This window comes from Cherax quadricarinatus, chromosome 44, assembly GCF_038502225.1.
Source record: "Cherax quadricarinatus isolate ZL_2023a chromosome 44, ASM3850222v1, whole genome shotgun sequence".
Taxonomy (NCBI): domain Eukaryota; kingdom Metazoa; phylum Arthropoda; class Malacostraca; order Decapoda; family Parastacidae; genus Cherax; species Cherax quadricarinatus.
In genome coordinates, this window is record NC_091335.1 from 7,116,146 (window position 1) to 7,135,980 (window position 19,835).

Sequence of the window (19,835 nt, forward strand, 5' to 3'; positions counted from 1 at the left end):
TTATTGGTGCAAATGTTGATTGCTGAGTCTCTCTCTCTCTCACACACACACACACACACACACACACATACAGTGGCCCTTTACAACCCCAACAACAAGGTAGGTAATGATGCAGTAATGGAGGTCAGTGTGTGTGTGTTGTATCTTAATGTGATGTACTGCCACCTCGGTGACCTTCAGGGATGAGCGAGACGTTTGTGCTACACTTGTGGGTCTTGACTGTGGCGATGTTTCGCCCACCGGCCGCATTATTAAACCAACAGAGAGTAATACTGGAGACAGTGGAAGACTTGCTTGTGGTTTTAGATGCCTAAAGTATAAGAATATATGATAATAATCGGGTTATTTATGTTCATTACAGAACTTTAGAGTTATTATGACTCCTGCGGGTTTAGCGCTTTTGATTTATCGCATCAGTTGTAATTATTAACATGGAAATTTGATTACTCTATATCATTTTACTTGTAAAATTACGTGACTAGAATATCCATTAACACTTACGTAGCCGTTTATTTTCTGTATGTATATATCACTTTATTATTTATCATTATTAATGTTAACAATAAAAATTAATATATTAGATCAAGGTTATTGAAACTGTAGGGAATTGGAACTTTCCTCCCCTTCTGTGGATCAAACCAGATTGCTGTGAGGCCCCAGCGGGTTTACTGCTTCCTAATTATTGTCATGTGTTTGAACTATAACAATCAGAATGACATTCTGATATCACATGTATGATGTTCATCAACATGGCAGTATTGTATACAGTATTATTAATAAAAATTGACAATGTAGTTAAGAGTTGTCTAATTTTAATTACATTTTCAGATTTTGGCAAATAAGAGGTGAACGTGCGCGGTCGGCTATGGTGAAGTGTTCGTCAATTCCCCGATGTTTACCTGAACAGATAAATAAGAAAGCCTGGATGCCATATAAACACAGTTATGGCGAATTCATTGTTCAGTGGTTCAGTTAGCGCAGCTGTTCCTGGAAATGCATCACACGGTGACGCTTTTCTGCCAAATGGTGAAAATTGTATTAAGGAAGAGACTGGGAACTCAGAGGTGGAAAATGGTGTTCTTGCAGAGGATATGATTATAGATATTAAACAAGAAGTAGATTTAACGGAAGTAGATGCAGATGAGAAAATAAAAATTTATGAGGCTATTGTGAGAGAACAGAGTGAACAGTATAAAAGAATAACAAATCAAGAAAGTGGACCTCTTAAAAGAAGAATACTGGTGAAAGGTTTATCCGTCACGTCACGCACTAATTCAAGGAGGAGGAGGAGAACGTTCTCACACAGTGTGCTTGACAAGACCTGCTACAGGGCACAAGAACTGAGAAGAAAGTTTAAACTAGGATCCAGATCATCAGCTAATGTTAGATCAGGTAACTGTTGAAATTATGTATACGGTATTTAGTTTGATGTCGATTTTTGTGTGGTTAGTTGCCATTGTTGCAGTTTCCGAAATTCTCTTTGAATGTTTTTAATGGAAGTGACTTTGGCAAGCAGTGAGATAATCAGCAGTTTGTTACAGAGTATTTACAACACAAGGAGATAAACATCAGTTTATAATTGAGCTAAGTTAGATTACACGAATTAATAAAAACTTTCCTTGAACAGCAAACGAGCAAACTGGAAATGAATGAATACGATATGTCTGGCAATGTGGTTAAATGTCATTTAAGTTTGGGCATCTGGCTGCCAGTCAAATAGTCTTTGTCTTTTTTAATTAGAATAAAGTGCACACTGATTATAATTAATAAAAATTAATTTCAGGTACATATACGGTAAATTGTATCCCGAAATGTATGTTATGATGCTTAAAATTTTGTAGAAAATTCTGTTGCATTCTTAATGGAGGTGCACCATCACTGATTACAGTATCACTGCTGAACATTATTTTTAAAGTTTGCTTTCAGATTTTCATGTATGGTACATTTAGGACTGAAGATACAGTGGACCCTCGACATTCGATACTAATCCATTCCTGAGAGCTATCGAATGTCGAAAATATCGAAAGTCGAATTAATTTTCCCCATAAGAAATAATGGAAATCAAATTAATCCGTGCAAGACACGCAAAAGTATGAAAAAAAAAATTTACCCCATGAAATATTAAGTTTAATGCAATAGAATAATTACAATAACAATAGAATAATTGACACTTACCTTTAATAAAGATCTGGTGATGATTGATGGGATGGGAGGAGGGTAGAGTGTGGATGGTGTTAGTGTTTAGAAGGGGAATTCCCTTCCATTAGGACTTGAACTGGCAGCCTCACCATGCCTTACCACACTGTGTATGCCACTACAATTCTTAAATCTTTCAAACCAACCTTTGCCGGCCTTAAATTCACTCACATCACCACTAGTTGCAGGCAATTTCTTTACCAAATCATCATGCACTCCGACACACGCACTCCACTTTCGTACTTTGCAATTATCTCTTTCTTCATTTCAATAGTCATTAGCACCTTTTTTCTTGAAGGGTTGGCACTAGAAGCTTTCTTGGGGCCCATGGTTACTTATTTTGCAGAAACAAGCACCAAAAACAGTGATAATATGGAATGTACTGAATGTATCATTAGATGCGCACACACTGGCTGGCTTGTTAACACTGGCACACACGGTGCAGTTCAGGCCACACATGGACACGTCTCGTACGAATCGTATCGAATGTCGGGTTTTCCATCGAATGTTGAGGCGAAATTTTTGCGTTAAAATGCATCGAATGTCGGATTTATTGAATGTCGATGCCATCGAATGTCGGGGGTCCACTGTATATGTGCTTTAATAATCTCTAGGAATATGACATATAACATTGAAGACTAAATTCAGCAAGCATTCTTAATATGAAAAAAGGTTTCATTTTATTGTTATTATTTTTATTATTTATTTTTATTTTTATTATTATATATTATTATTATTATTTTATTGTTATTATAAAAGTTATTGTAAAAGTAGGTCTTAGACAGGGATGTGTAACGTCACCATGGTTGTTTAATATATTTATAGATGGGGTTGTAAAAGAAGTAAATGGTAGGGTGTTTGGGAGAGGGGTGGGATTAAATTATGGGGAATCAAATTCAAAATGGGAATTAACACAGTTACTTTTTGCTGATGATACTGTGCTTATGGGAGATTCTAAAGAAAAATTGCAAAGGTTAGTGGATGAATTTGGGAATGTGTGTAAAGGTAGAAAGTTGAAAGTGAACATAGAAAAGAGTAAAGTGATGAGGGTATCAAATGATTTAGATAAAGAAAAATTGGATATCAAATTGGGGAGGAGGAGTATGGAAGAAGTAAATGTTTTCAGATACTTGGGAGTTGACGTGTCGGCTGATGGATTTATGAAGGATGAGGTTAATCATAGAATTGATGAGGGAAAAAAGGTGAGTGGTGCATTGAGGTATATATGGAGTCAAAAAACGTTATCTATGGAGGCAAAGAAGGGAATGTATAAAAGTATAGTAGTACCAACACTCTTATATGGGTGTGAAGCTTGGGTGGTAAATGCAGCAGCGAGGAGACGGTTGGAGGCAGTGGAGATGTCCTGTCTAAGGGCAATGTGTGTGTAAATATTATGCAGAAAATTCGGAGTGTGGAAATTAGGAAAAGGTGTGGAGTTAATAAAAGCATTAGTCAGAGGGCAGAAGAGGGGTTGTTGAGGTGGTTTGGTCATTTAGAGAGAATGGATCAAAGTAGAATGACATGGAAAGCATATAAATCTATTGGGGAAGGAAGGCGAGGTAGGGGTCGTCCTCGAAAGGGTTGGAGAGAGGGGGTAAAGGAGGTTTTGAGGGCAAGGGGCTTGGACTTTCAGCAAGCGTGCGTGAACGTGTTAGATAGGAGTGAATGGAGACGAATGGTACTTGGGACCTGACGATCTGTTGGAGTGTGAGCAGGGTAATATTTAGTGAAGGGATTAAGGGAAACCGGTTATTTTCATATAGTCGGACTTGAGTCCTGGAAATGGGAAGTACAATGCCTGCACTTTAAAGGAGGGGTTTGGGATATTGGCAGTTTGGACGGATATGTTGTGTATCTTTATACGTATATGTTTCTAAACTGTTGTATTCTGAGCACCTCTGCAAAAACAGTGATTATCTGTGAGTGAGGTGAAAGTGTTGAATGATGATGAAAGCATTTTCTTTTTGGGGATTTTCTTTCTTTTTTGGGTCACCCTGCCTTGGTGGGAGACGGCCAACTTGTTGAAAAAAAAAAAAAATCTTGATTTCTACAAGTACATGTACAGGTTGACCATCACTAATCCGGCAATCAGTTATCCGGTTCCATCAGTAATCCGGCACTAATTTCGGCTAGCATAATTTCAAATTTCATTATTATACTGACTCAGAAATTGTGCAGATGGTTGTAAATCCACAGCAGCAAGCCAGTGGAAGAGAAAGCAGTGATGAAAATGTGGAAGATGTAGCAGAAAGAGTCTCTATTGACAGGTTAATTAAGCGTATTCTAACCTAACCACTCTGTAATCCGGCACACTACGGGTCCCAATGATGCCAGATTAGCGATGACCAACCTGTACGAGGTATGCAGGCCTACGTAACATCAATGACATACTACTGTACAGAAAGCCACTTATGCAGAGAATTTTGGGCAAATTAGGTCAATTTTCTCCCAGGATGTTACCCACACCAGTCGACTGACACCCAGGTACCCATTGTACTGATGGCTGAACATGGACAGAAGACGTCTCGTGGAAACACGTCTTAATGTTTCCAGCGGTACTGGGGATCAACCTCCAGACCTCAGTGTTTGAGCTGAGTGCACTAGCAATCGATCTATGGGACACCTTTATCTATCTCTTCTTACTGAGCAGGATAGGAACCTAAAAAGTTGTTTGGCAAGTAAAAATTTTGGTTATAATATGTACTTGCTAGCACATTTTTTAATCCATTCCATCACGTCTCCCTTTTCTGAAGGAAAAAGATGCTGATATGTTTTTAATGCCCCTGTTTTTTCTCATTTTGAAATTGTGGGTCTTTGTGCACAAACTGTTGCTCCCTTTGCCTTCTGTCCCAGCAGCAATGAAAGACCTGGCAGATTTCACATACGAATTGTCTCTGAAACTTTTATGATGTGTTAAGCGCAGGGAAAACTGTGTTAGACATACAGCAGCCCTTGATGAAGTGAGCAGTGTACACTCCATCACACACACTGCCTCTAACTTATCTTTCTACAAGTTGTTACTTTTATCAAATGCATTTACCTTTGGTATAGTCATTTGCTGTTGCTGCTTTGGCATTGTTTGGTACAATTTGTTCATGAAGGAGGTTTTTTAAAATTACATTTCAGAAAATTTTTCATATTTTTCTATAGGTTTTTAGTGTTAATATACTTATTCTCAGAGTCATGTTCCATTGAACCAGCAGCATGTATATATACCCTGTTTGTTGGTGATGGTCATCTGTCATGTGAGGTCATTGAACAAGACAGAAAAGCTTTATTCTACAAGGGATTTCCTAGTTATTTCGTAATATGTAGTGAAGATAAAGAAATGTTTTTTAATCAAAATATTATAATATTAGTCATAATATTATAATATTAAAAAATGTAGGGAACAGAGGTTGGGATAATTTTCCTATGCAAACACAGTTGTGTGGGAAGTAAGTTTTTTTTTTTCTTTCCCTTTCATTAATGTTTTTATCCTTTGATTTTGGCTAGCTGCAAATTAAATTATTGTACATATTGTTGCCTGCTGCATTTCTTCAGTGTTTTCACTTTGTCAATAGAAGCTGTTTGTTCCCTTTCTTAGATGGACCTTTACTCTTTTTTTAATTCTTCTTTTCTACTTTTGTAACTTTGGTATTCCATATTTATAAATTTAGGACTTTGCTTAAAAATCATCTCATCTCTCAGTACTAACCAAACCAAACAAAACAACTTGTAATTAGTTTTTATATTATATGACCTCTAGTCTATTAAACTTCTGCCAGAGCATGAAATATTACTGCTTGAACCATTAATTGTAATATTGTTTTTATTATGTTCAACTTCAAGATAATTATTCTTAGAAATCTCCACCTTGACTACTTTGCATCAGTATCAAGATTAAATAAAGATTTTAATGCAAGTTAACCACTCTTATCTTGTCTAGATTTAAGTAGTTATTAGGTATACTAGGATTAGTCTGCCCGAAATGCCTCGGCATGATAGTGGCTTTCTTTGTACTTAGCAAACCAAAATTGTAATTACGTATTATAACCTTTACAAAGAAATAAAATCTTTATTCTTTTATTCTTACTGAGGGTGTTTTCAGTCTTTTTACACACACTTTTTCACCACAACAAATAATAACTACCAAATCAGCATGTGGAATTCGTCATCTACTGTTTCAGTATAAGAACTCATTCAGAAGTATTTGAGCTCTTGATGGCTTTTGAAAATCTGAAGGAGTTACTTTGAGGTCAACCTCTAAAACAGTGGTTCTTAACCAGGGTTACTCATACTTTCTGATGGGGGGAAAAAAGAAAACAAAAAGCAAAGCTGGAGTTATGAGACTGAACTGAATCCTTCTATCCAAGGAAAAGTAATGACTGTGATCACCCAAACACTTTCTGTTTTGGTAAATAAAATTTAGAATGGTGTTTAGGCAAGAGATCAAGCTGCCTTGTGGTCTGCCAGGTGTAGCTGGGTTGCTTTGGGCTTGGCGATTGTGGGATTATATAGATACTGTAGGTTTGGTAAAAATGTGCTTAATGGTGGTAGATTAATTTAGTTTGTGTAGAATGAGTGCCCATAAGGTATGTAGTTGCTGTAGATGAGGATTTCATTAGGCTGTGTAGGTGTATGAGGCTGAGTGACAGTGGGTTATAGCAGTCTGTGTGAGGGTAGGGTGTAATAATAATATACATTAATCAAAATATATACTAAATCTGGATGAGTCATACAGAAACAGGGTGGTACATTCGTACCAGAATGGGCATAAAGCAATTATCTTTGCAGCTTGCATCACTGAAATGGATCAAACCTCATTAAATAATTCTCTCAGTTGGACAGCTTAGCAGGAATCCGGCTATGTGTTAAGCATGATAAAAAGCACTAAATTAATATGGATATATTACAGTGATTGGAAGGAGAATGTACAGACTTCTTCAAAATATTATCCTTCATATTGCAGCCTTCGCCTTAGAAATGCCAGCGCCTCCTAAGTGTCTGTCAAGATCATCTCCTGTTAGCCAATTTGAAAAGGAATGCTTGTTGGGAATTGTTAAGGACTTCATGGATATAATAGCTGACAAGTCTACTAGTTTTGTTGCTACATCCAGAAAGGCGACAGTGTGGCAGGATGTTGCAGCACGCTTCAATGCTGCCACTGGATATAGCAAATCGTCCCAACAAGTTCGGAAGATCTGGGAAAATATGCGCAATAGGTGTGTGTGTCTTGCAGTTTTAATTTTAAATAGGTACAACTACAAGAGAGATCACATGCTTTATTCTTATGGTAAGTGGTGATGGAATGTGATAGCTAAATGGTAGATCTTGAAAGCTTGTTACTTAGTATTAAGGGGTAAGAAAATCTGCTTTAAACTTCACTCACTTTAAAGAGTGTAAATTAAACAAGCTGTCACCTTACTTATATTGAGCCTGTTACTGCTCTCCATATTTTACATTTTTTTACAGTAATGACTGTTCTACTATTTAATGCATGGTAATGGCTGAAATACCTTTTGCAGTGGTCAGAATTCATTTGCTTATAAGAATTTTGTGATTAATTTTTATTCTAACATATTTCCAGCACTACAGTACTGTGTATGAATTTTGGTAAATTCATATATAATAGTCCTTTTGTATTTGTGGTGTATATTACATGTAGTTAAAATTATTGGTTACGAAAGATGAGGAAGTCTCAATGGTGTAATGTAATTTAATGTACTGAATAATGTTTAAGAAAACAATAGTAAGGCTATGACTGAGGTCAGGGTATTTTGGATGGTCAACACAAGACGACATTCAGAGGAGATGAAACATGACTGGAGATTCTATATAAGGAGAAATAAGAATAATGAGAAAGATCAGGTACAGTGTACATAATTGGAGAGGAGAGCAGTGAGTAAGACTTTAGTAAAATCTCCATGAGATCCCTCAACTCTAAGGGACAGTAGCATATGCATAATAACAGAGCCTCTTCTAGTTAAAGAGGTTATGTGATATAGTGTAATTATACTGGACCAAAGTCTTGGTTAATAGTAGTTTTAGTGTCATGATCAGTTTGCTTCTCTTCATAACACGTAGCTGTTCTTTGGTGTTATTAACCTGTTTTTTGTTTGCTTTGCATGGCATACACTTGACAACACACCTTATGCTGCAGTCTTCATGGAGGAGAAACTGGGAAGTCCTTTGCTCCTCGTGCAAGGCTTTGTCCTGTGTGGTGTCTGGATGTGGGCTGCTCTCCTGGATTGTGGCCTCAGTGTGTTTGCAGTCAGAGAGGTTGGCTTCTCTCCATGCCATCCTTGGACAGTGCCTGAGGTACGTCTTTGTAGGCAGTGGATGGGGACCCCTAAGTGCCGAGCCCCAGTGATGATCTTAGCTAATTTCTTGGAGTGTGACTTTGTTCATTCTTCAAGGATAAAGGTCTTTACTAATGGGTTAAAGAGCAAGGGTGGTATTGCCTTTGTAGTGATTGCCAGTGAGGATTATAGTGCACAGTTAGCAAACAAATCCTCTGTGTTCACTGCGGAGCTCCATGCATCCTCACTGCTCTCGTCCTGATAGCTTAGTTGGATCTCAATTGACTATCTACTCAGATTCCCAGTGTGCTCTGTTTGCTCTGGCTCAGTATTCTTCTGTCCATCCCGTGGTCCAAAAGATCCAGGAGTGGTTAGCCTGTCTCCATGTGTGGCACCAGGATATGGAGTTCTGTTGATACCCAGGCCATGATGGCATCATGGAAAATAAACAGACAGAGAATGAGGTGAAGACTGCTGTAAGCAGCTTGTTCCATAGCAGATGTCTGCTATGGAACATTATATATGTATGTGGCCTTTATGGGCCACATACATATATAATGTCTTGGAAAGTGGCAGGACCAGTGGACCATACAGACCAGAAGAAAGTTATACAGGGTTTGGCAGGACGTGAATACTTGGACTTCTTCCTTTGACAGGAATCGTCATTAGAGATGAATCTTTGTCGACTGAGGATCAGGCATACACATCTTACTCATAGCCATGTGTTTGCAGGTGCTTCTCCTATTCATGTAGCTTGTGACATTCAACTGACTGTGGAACACTTTTTAACTGTTTGCCCACAACTTAAGCCTTTTCACTTTCAATGTGGTGTCCATAATTACTAGTATACCTTCCAGAATCTGAAACTTTTAGAAAGTCTTTTGATACTAACCATTTAATGGGACTTTTTAATTGATGCTGTCTATTTTAACTTGGTGTGAAAGTATTTATTTATGTGGTGTATTTTAATCATGCTAGTTGCTTTTGTATGCTAATACCTTGGATGTTCTTATGTATGTTGTATTTATATTTTTAAATTGCCAAGAGTACTGAATGATCACTTAGGTCAAAATACTCTTCAAATCTCAAGACTACCTACCTGTCTTATTTCATACAGAGCCAAGAAAGAATATATACGAGTCATGCAAGAACAGAATAAAACTGGGGGACCCCCACCCATTCCAGTAGATGCCCTGAGTTGTCAAGTGCTTCCTTTAATAGAGAGAGAACTGGAGCCTCTAGAGAATCCATGGGATTGTGATTCTGATGTGCATAATCAAAGCATTCTTGAAGAGTCTGGTAAGTAATTTATTTTTATGCATTCCAAATAATGATCTTGCCGACTACTTCGCTCTCCTCACTAGTTTCAGTCTTTCTCTGTTTTTATTACTTTATCTTGTGTGTATATGTATACTGTATTATATTTTCATCCATTGCATGTGTTCATACACCATCATTTCTTGCTAATGTTCTAATTATCCTTTCTTCCCAGAACCTGCATTGGTAACTGATTCTCTCTTTTTATCTCCAGTATTCATTGACATTCTGGCTGTTACATTTTTTCTTGTTCTTTTTATAATTTTTTAAAATTTATTTTGAGCAAAACTGGAAATATGCACTAAATTTTTGTAAATTTTTCTTATTTTTCTTTGAACACACCAACCATCTCCCACTGAGGCAGGGTGACCTGAAAATTAAGAACAAAAGTTATTTTTCTTTTCACATTCAGTAATTTATACAGAAGCGGTTACTAGCCCCTTCCTCCCAGTATTTTAACTGCCTCTTACAACACACGTGGCTTATGGAGGAAGGATTCTTTTCCACTTCCCCTAAGTTATATTTATTTTCATAGAAAATCTGTTGTTTTCTGTGTTTCAGAGTTCAGAATATGCATAAAGCTTGATAAAGATATATAGTTCCTGCAAAATATAGCTAAAATATATTTTAATTGAAGAATAAATGATAATCTGGCATAGCATTTTCCTTCTTTTTAACTGTATATTTGCTTTAACCCTTCAGTTTGTGCAATTAAAACAGTGCTATTTTATTAATCTGTCAACTTTCCTCGTGCAGATGCTAGTGATGGCCCAGTTACCTATGCTATTACTACACCAGAGCCTCTCCTTTGTCTTGCGGATCCGTCAGTAGAACCAGAGTCTATTGCTGGCTCGTCAGGGGAACCCCAGTGCCATTCAGGTCCGACTGCAGAACGAGAGCGTCTGATGGATACATTAGCTGTACCTGAATCACTTGATGTACCATCCTCAGAACCTGAGTGCCTTGTGGGTCCCTCAACAGAACCCAAGCCTCCTGCACCTCCATCTAGTGAACCTGAGGGGCCGCATGAAAGTTTTGCAACTGTAACTGATGATAGTCCAGCACAAGTTGTTCCTGTGCAGAGGGTGAGGTCCACCAGGAAAAGAAAATCATGGTCCTCATCAAGATCCAAAGAAGATGCCTATGACACAGCATTAAGGTCGGCAGATGAGCGTAACAAGAAGCGAATGGAGATGGACCAAGCCCTACATGAGCAACAGATGCGTTTAGTGGAGATGCAACTGGCATACTTGGAGGAGTATCATAAAAAACAGTTGGATATCCTTGGATTGCAAAGACAGTATTGGGAAAAAAAGTCCAAAAAGGAATAAGTGACCATATTATGGAAGGGGTATTAATAAATTTAATTGTAGATATTATCTATTTTAATTATATTTTTAATTTAAATGCACGCCTTTTCTCTTTTTTACCAAGATCTGTCTCGTACTCTAAATGTGATAATAAAAGTAAGTTTCAAACAATTGTAGTATTTTTATTAAACCTTTTGGAATGAGTATATAACACGACAAAATTGTTTAAACAATTAACCCATAAACGGTCCAAGCAAATCTACGCTCACATGTGTAGTGCTTCAAAAGCAGATGTACGTTTTTTTTTACACATTTTCAAATGTAAAAAAACAAAAAGAAGATCTACTTTTTTTACATTCAAATGTTGAAAAAACGTATATATACATTTGGATCGTTTAGGGGTAAGGTGATATTGATTAAACATTTGTTCATTTATGGTAATTGTAATTTAAGCATAACTACTGGGCTGCATATCACAATCACTATAAACTAAATATGGGAGAGTGATTAGCAATGGTTATTGTGGCAGAGACAATGTTGTTTTCCTGTCATTATAACAATGGACAACCCTGTAACCAGCAGCCATTGTCCATTGTTCCTCAGTCAGCTGACCCAGCAAATTTTGCCCTGGATTTCCAAAGTTTGTTAAACTGAAGCTTGAAGTGTTGTGACATGAAGATTCATCTTTAGTGGAGCATAAAAGAAACAGGTTCTTTTAATCCATATGCCCTTTGTATTATTTGTCCTTCTCTGCCCCTCAAGGAAGGTTCCTTGATGTTGGTGAGGGGCTCTTGATTTAGGGAATTGGATTTGTGCTCCAGTTCCCCGAATTAAGCCTGAATGCCTTCCACATCCCCCCCCCAGGCGCTGTATAATCCTCTGGGTTTAGCGCTTCCCCCTTGATTATAATAATAATGTCCTTCTCTGAAAACACACCAGCATCATTAAGAAAAAGCAAACTCTAAACCTGTATGGCTAATGCAACACTGATTTTAATGCAGTTGCTGTTTTAATAATTTTTGTAATGAGTTGTTTTTTATCTTAAATGTTTTTTATGCCTAGCTTCCTGTTTCCCATTTACATCTTGTACTTTTTATTCTTTTCTGTGGGCTCTTTTTTTTTTTTTTTTTTTTTTTTTTTTTTTTTTTTTTTTTTCATGCAGGGCAGATTATTATTACATTTGGAAAGCAGTAAACACAAGGTCATGCAACAGTGAGCAACAAAGAGGAAGAGATGGAGGGGACTGCTAGGTTAGGTTAGGTTAGACAAGATTCATCAGGAAACAGGACAATTGTTTCCTGACATGGGTCTTAGTCACCTGATGACCCACCACTGGAGCTTTTGGTCACCTGACCGAGACCTCCCACCATCTCTGGCAAGACTGATGGAGTGAGTGATAGTGGAAGTATTTCTTCTTTTGTGGATCACCCTACCTCGGTGGGAGATGGCAGCTGACGTGTTGAAAAAAACATTTAGATGCTTGTGTATGAAGAGGCAGGGGAAACATAAGATCACCAGAGTTACGATTGTTGTTGATAAAACAAAGTGGCTTCAGATAAATAACAAAAAGGCACAATATCATGACTGGAACAATACACAAATAACCCGCACACAGGAGAGAGAGCTTACGGCGACATTTTGGTCTGACTTGGACCATTTACAAATCACACTAACAAAGATGTAAATGGTCCGTTTACAAGTTACACTAACAGATGTAAATGATCCCCAGAGCTGCATGACCCTGGTGGGTTTAGCACTTAGTTTTGATTATAATAATAATGCAACTGGTCCAAGTTGGAGTGAAACATCATAAGCTTCTCTCTTGTATGTGTGGGTTATTTGTGTATGTGTGGGTTATTTGTGTATGTGTGGGTTATTTGTGTATGTGTGGGTTATTTGTGTATGTGTGGGTTATTTGTGTATGTGTGGGTTATTTGTGTATGTGTGGGTTATTTGTGTATGTGTGGGTTATTTGTGTATGTGTGGGTTATTTGTGTATGGCTTCAGATAAGACAGCAAAGACTCTACAGGAAAATGGGATGGTAGGAGAGGGCAGACAAGGTCAGCAGATCAGTGTTGCTGCCAGAATAAAATGGTAATGTAAGGCAGGTTGGTGTGTTGACACTCATCAACACTTCCCTTCAAATTCTGGTAGTGTGTGCCACTTTAAATTCAAAGAGTTTAATTTGGCCTGATACCCTTTTGAATTAGACCTGTCCTCCCCATCCTTGGATCAAACTCGACTACCTCCCATTCCTAAAGTGCTGTATGACCCCTACAGCGCTGTATAGCCCTTGTGGCTTAGCGCTTCTTTTTGATTATAATAATAATAATGTATGACCCCTACAGGTTGAGCACTTTCCCTGAATATAATAGTAAGTAGTAATAATTGCAGGAAGACAATGAACAATAATTTTATGGTAATAATGGACGAGTCTGGCATCTCAAATAAGTTGGCACATTATAATATTCATGAAGCGCTAAACCCATAAAGGTCATACAGGTACTGGGGAACGGGATGTAATCATTTTTGATCCAAGGAAGGAGAGGGTAACTTCACTTCCATGGACCAAAAGCCTTTCACCAGCATAAAAGAGTCTCCTTGAAGGAATAATATGATATTATATATTATTTAAAACAAAAAATAATTAATCAGCTGATTTTGAGATTCTTAAAGTACGTGGAATATACTTTTAAAATTACAATATCTAAGAAATCTTATCAATTTCGCTTGAAAGTCTCATTTAAAAATTACTCCCAGCTAGCAAATCAATAAATCATTTTACTACATAAGAAAGTTGAGAGAAAAACAAGGAAAATATTGAAAAGTGATGTTTTACTTAAGGCAGGAGAACAAAATATTGGAACTTGAGGAGAGAGAAGGATCAATGAGGAGACCAACCAGCGACCTCTTATTCCAGTGTTAATAAAGCCGCTATTTCACGGTGGCAGGTGTTACATGCTGGAATAGAGACTCACAGTGCATGGAGGTAATGATAAAGTGATGGAGGAGGTGTATGTAGCGCCATAACTCACACAACTACACACACTTCCATTTTGTTCAGCTAGTAGACTGACTCTTCAATAATAATAATATCTTTATTTACTACCAGTACATGTACAAGGTATACACACCATAGCTGACATTATTGATATACTACTGTATAGAAAGTTGCTTGTTATGTTGAACATTTCCCGTAAATTAGGTCAGTTTTGTCCCAGGATGCGACCCACACCAGTCCACTAACACCCAGGATGCGACCCACACCAGTCCACTAACACCCAGGATGTGACCCACACCAGTCCACTAACACCCAGGATGCGACCCACACCAGTCCACTAACACCCAGGATGTGACCCACACCAGTCCACTAACACCCAGGATGCGACCCACACCAGTCCACTAACACCCAGGATGTGACCCACACCAGTCCACTAACACCCAGGATGCGACCCACACCAGTCCACTAACACCCAGGATGTGACCCACACCAGTCCACTAACACCCAGGATGCGACCCACACCAGTCCACTAACACCCAGGATGTGACCCACACCAGTCCACTAACACCCAGGATGTGACCCACACCAGTCCACTAACACCCAGGATGTGACCCACACCAGTCCACTAACACCCAGGATGCGACCCACACCAGTCCACTAACACCCAGGATGTGACCCACACCAGTCCACTAACACCCAGGATGCGACCCACACCAGTCCACTAACACCCAGGATGCGACCCACACCAGTCCACTAACACCCAGGATGCGACCCACACCAGTCCACTAACACCCAGGATGTGACCCACACCAGTCCACTAACACCCAGGATGCAACCCACACCAGTCCACTAACACCCAGGTACCTATTTTTTACTGATGGGTGAACATGGACAGCAGGTGTCTTATGGAAATGCGTCCTAACGTTTTCCAGCCGTACCGGAGATTCGAACTCCGGACCTTGGTGTGTGAACAGTGCACTAGCCATCAAGCCCTTGTGTCCCATGTGTAGCAGTTATGTATCTATGGCGAAACGTTTTACCTACATGGTAGGCTTCTTCAGTCGAGTACTGTGGAGACAGCAGAAGCGGTAGAGACGTAAAGACGACGTAATCAGTCCATCAGCCTTGAAGACGTAGTATTGAGGTGGTCAGTCCCTCAGGGACTTGCTTCAGTTTCTGTGTAATTTACTATATAAAACTCATTATAATAACTTTAAAATTGCGTACAAGGTTTAACGAAAGATATTTTTATTGTTTTCTGAAGTCTTGTTTTGTATCACCTAAAAGAATAAAGGATAAACATTATATTTCTTAGTAAACAGTACAATATATAATTACAATTTTGATTTGTTAAGTACAAAGAAAGTCGCTGTCGTGCCGAGGCATTTCAGGCAGACTTATCCTAGTACATAATACCTACTTAAGTCTAGACAAGATAACAGTACTTCACTTTTTAATAAATCTTTATTTTATTATTTTTTTTTATTAACACATCGGCCGCATCCCACCAAGGCTGAGGGGCTGATTACCACATACTCCTCCTCTCCTTGCGCCTTCCTCTTTGTATTGGACTGATGAAGCCACTGTGTGGCGAAACATTTCCTGAATAAAGATTCCCATAAACTGCATAAGTGTCTCATTCTTCAACTTGTCGGTTTTTCAAACCATTCATCACAACTGTCAGACACTGCAGCATCATGGGATCTTGTTACAAAGAATTCTTCAACACTTGTTCAACCTTTGGACGAGGACCTACTTCGACTAGTGGATGGTACCACTATGACCTCGCCTCCGCCTGCTTCACCTCACCTCACTACAGTATATAAGCCACGTCTACGGCCCTATGCTGTACATTCTACAAGATTGATGGACTGAACACATCGACTCCAGGCTGAGGGACTGATTACCTCATACTCCTCCTCTCCTTACGCCTTCCTCTTTGTATTGGACTGATGAAGCCACTGTGTGGCGAAACGTTTCCTGAATAAAGATTCCCATAAACTGCATAAGTGTCTCAATCTTCATTTATCGATATATTGGATATTTAAGGCTCTGTTTCCAAACAGCATGAAGTATGTTTTGTCTATGTTGAGAGTGAGTTTGTTGGTCATCATCCAGGTATATACTATTTTGAGCAGCTAGTTGTTTACATTGTCTCTGAGTATAGCTGGGTTTGAGTGGGAGTAGACGAAAGTAGTGTTAACTCGATATTCAGTGGTCATTGTTGACTTTACGTCCAGATGTATTTTTATTGTGTAAATTATCTGGTATTAAGTGGTAGAGGTACAAATAGGAAGCGCATCTCTCTTGCGTTCAGCAGACGGCGGATCAAGCCTATGCCACATCTTAAGCTGAATGACCCATGTGGGTTTAGCACTTAATGTGAATTACTATTATTATTATTATTAATTATTTATTAATTATTATTAATTTATTATTTATTATTAATTATTATTATTATTACATACATATTCTCCAGTATTAAGTCATTGTGTAATGAAGATGCATATATTTAGTGCCTGTAAGAAAAGACACTTTTAGTTTTTTGCTTATATAATTATATAATGTAATGTAATGTAACCCAACCTAACCTAACCAACAGTGATATGGCTAGTCTCAGTAGGGTTACATTATTCATTGAAATAAAACTACCTTTCTACTTATCCAAAATATAACTGTTTCCATTGCAAAACCTATTTAATAGTCAATAATTTACATAATAAAATTAATGACATTCTTAGTTTTGTCTATTGTCGCTAAATAATTTCCACAATAAATATTTTATCCATGGAATGGATAACGTGGAAAATATTTATAATGTAAAAGATTCGGAGCTTTCTGTCCTGGGGAAAGGGTAAACAGTGAATATTTAAATAAGATTATTTAGGTTCAGATACACAAAGTACAGTTATCGTACATAGTAACATAATGTATGTATAAATTACCCAAGATAACCCCCCAAAAAAGTCAGTGACTTGTTTCCATTGTGGTCCTTGTAATATCTTATTATTTAAAACCTAGCAGTAAGTTACAGAAGAAATCAGTCATGATTATAACTTTAAAATCTAAAAGTGCTAAGTAACTCAGCTGTGTGACAGTTCAATTTCTGTGGACAGTGGTATGGCGAGTGGCGGTGGGGACAGGCTGAGAGTGGTGACGGCGGTGACCCTGCGGCACAAGATGGACGCTCTAGTATCTGACCTCTCACATGCCTTAGATGAGTCTCAGCTCCCTCAGTACCACCGCAAGAGACGAGGCTTCAAACGCCGGGTCAAGTTAGTCAATAACCTGAGTAAGTTCAGCATTTGTCGCATAACCACGTATTGGGCATAGTTGTTTTAATATAAAATGGACTACATGCTTGTATTATTATCTGAAAATTATTCCCCATACTGGCTGGGTATGTTTTTTTAAGAAAGGGCAACATTTGGACTGTTATGTTATGTAGAGTAATACTTGCAACACAACCAATGTGAAAAAATAGTGAAATTCCAAGTACTTTGGTGATTTCTCACATTATCAAGGTCCTTGATAATATGAGAAATCATGAAAGCACTTGGAATTTCACTATTTTTTCACAGTGGTGGTTTTGCATATTGTGATATCACAGTATGACATATATATATAGCTACACTGTATTTTGTATACACACGCATGTGTGTATACAAAATACATGCATGTGTGCTCTTTGCTGGTGATATAGTATATTGTTCTTAGCCATTGTTTAAACATTCCATCCAAGCAAAGCTATTTCATATGCTCTGATCTTTTCCTGTGTAATTTTTAATGCATCAAATAAAAATTTGTCAGCTCTTCTTCCATCACGAAGGAACATTGTTCTAGTTCTTTGATTAATTCACCTGACAATAGCCATAGCTATTGACAAGTTAATATAGTTATTAACCCTAGCTATGGTTAAGGTTCAGTGTCAGCAAAATAGGTTGAGAATTGCATAGAATCAAGGGATTACTACCAACAGTTGCAATGTAAATAATATAGGTGAGTGCACCCTACACAGTGCAATCTATGGCCATCCTCATAATTTTATCCAGGCTAAAAGAGGCGCTGAACCCACCGATGCACAAAAATCAATGTTGTACATTATGCAGGAAATCTGCACGTAGGATAAAGAAACTTATGATGTTTCGGTCTAACTTTGACAATTAAGTAGTTAATGGTCCAAGTTGCGCATTGTTCCAGTCATGGTATTGTCTTTTTGTTCTTTAGTGTTGTACCTGTATTATCAAATTTATTTTTATTATTACAGGTGCACATCCCTTTATCCAAAACCTTTGGGGCCTGTATTGTTTCAAATTTCAGACTTTCTTGAATTTCAGAATGAAATTCTTGAATTTCATCTCCATGCTGGGTCACGCCATGTGGCGGTGTGACGTAGCACGGAGATGACTGACTCTCCACACTCCACGAAAAAACTTAAGTTTTCAGAACTTTTCGAATTTCAGAATTTCAGATAAAGGGATATGGACCTGTATTACTGTTGTTTTAGAAACTGGTTAATGCTACTGATAATTTCAGCAACTGATATCTACAGTAAAATGTTTATAATTCAGGTTTATCAAGCAGTCGTGCACTCAGTGAAGATTCATCAAGCAGTGTGGGTGAGGTTCTACTCTCCCAAGACAACAAATCCTCAATACCTCTGACAGATTCAGATGACATGAGCCCTCCTCCTGAGCCCCGCCACCGCACTCAACTTCTGACACATCACAGAGCGCCTTCAAACCTTGCCGAATCTGATTCGGTCAACGAGAATTTTTCACCTGCTCGGCCTCATAATCGCAGGTAGGTATTGAATTTTGTCAGAACTGAAAGATTTGTGGCATTTTACAGGGGATATTAGTTTTCTGTAAATTGAAATATATTTAATTTGCTTGAAGTGTATTGGCCAGTGTTGGAGCAAAAGAATTTTTGCATAATAACTAGAAAGTATTTTGATAGGTGTACATTGTATGTAAGATGTGTGCAGGGTAATGTTTTGTATGGAGAAAAAATGGATAATGGGATTTTTTCACATAAGTCAGTATGTACGCAGAGTCAATAAATAATTAGTAATTCCAGTTGATAGGTCAGTGACATTAATGATTCCTTTGTGTATATGGCAGTTTTGTGCAAGACAGATACTAAAAAATAAAAATGTACAGTATACACAGTAAACACTTATACAAAACAACTTTGTTGCATGATTGCCTTGAATTGCTATTCAAAAATCACAACGGCTGGTAGCTCATCTGCACCACCGCCTTATGACTGATTCCGCATCCTGCCTGTGGTGTCCCTCTCAGCCAGAGACAGTGGGGCACTTCCTGCTGTGATGCCCCTGTTACCACTCTGCAGAGACTTCTCTGTGCGGCTTTATGCCCATTTGGGGTGCAGCTCTTGACCCTACCACTCCTACTCAATGGGGAGGCGTTCAGTCCTCCAAACCATCGGGAGATTCAGGCCTATACTTGCGCCTTCCCACTGACCTTTGGGAGCATCAGGGACATATAACACGTACCCCCACTAGTCAGTTTCCACTTTGGTTTCTTCTCCGGATACTGGAATGCAGGGCTTGATATGGCACATGCTGTCAGTGACCAGAAAAAAAACAATAAGAACAGAAACTAAGAAATTTGATAGTACATATGCAGAATCCTGGATAATGACCTATTATTGTAATGCATTAAAGAACTTGCTTAAGTGCCAAATGCTGGTACTGCATGCTATAA

General features: G+C 38.2%; 2 protein-coding genes across 8 annotated transcripts in view; both read left to right on the forward strand.

Annotated features, from left to right (window-relative positions):
- LOC128697474 (myb/SANT-like DNA-binding domain-containing protein 3) lies at nt 1-11,275 on the forward strand. Of its 3 annotated transcripts, none has more exons than XM_053789192.2 (5): nt 1-99; nt 829-1,392; nt 7,148-7,400; nt 9,595-9,776; nt 10,551-11,275. In XM_053789192.2, exons 2-5 carry the CDS (start codon nt 945-947, stop codon nt 11,123-11,125), a joined length of 1,458 nt encoding a protein of 485 aa, XP_053645167.2. In that variant the 5' UTR covers nt 1-99; nt 829-944; the 3' UTR covers nt 11,126-11,275. The 3 variants fall into 3 exon arrangements, with proteins under 3 accessions (XP_053645167.2, XP_053645168.2, XP_053645166.2); XM_053789193.2 differs by lacking the exon at nt 1-99 and adding an exon at nt 103-123; XM_053789191.2 differs by lacking the exon at nt 1-99 and adding an exon at nt 106-266.
- Nucleotides 11,276-13,956: 2,681 nt separating this feature from the next.
- Nucleotides 13,957-19,835, forward strand: part of LOC128697473 (G patch domain-containing protein 2-like) — a 60,627-nt gene continuing 54,748 nt past the window's right edge. For all 5 annotated transcript variants that reach the window (XM_070094055.1, XM_070094057.1, XM_070094058.1 and 2 more), the window contains exons 1-3: nt 13,957-14,094; nt 17,223-17,398; nt 18,678-18,909. In XM_070094055.1, the coding sequence (XP_069950156.1) occupies nt 17,227-17,398; nt 18,678-18,909 (404 nt within the window). In that variant the 5' untranslated portion in view covers nt 13,957-14,094; nt 17,223-17,226. The remainder of the gene's footprint in view (nt 14,095-17,222; nt 17,399-18,677; nt 18,910-19,835) is intronic.

Excerpts from the sequence above, each read along its gene's own strand:
- LOC128697474 (XM_053789192.2), top strand. The coding sequence starts at position 945 with ATGGCGAATTCATTGTTCAGTGGTTCAGTTAGCGCAGCTGTTCCTGGA. Across the intron at positions 1,393-7,147 it reads ATCAGCTAATGTTAGATCAG|CCTTCGCCTTAGAAATGCCA; the intron begins GTAACTGTTGAA and ends TTCATATTGCAG. Across the intron at positions 7,401-9,594 it reads TGGGAAAATATGCGCAATAG|AGCCAAGAAAGAATATATAC; the intron begins GTGTGTGTGTCT and ends TATTTCATACAG.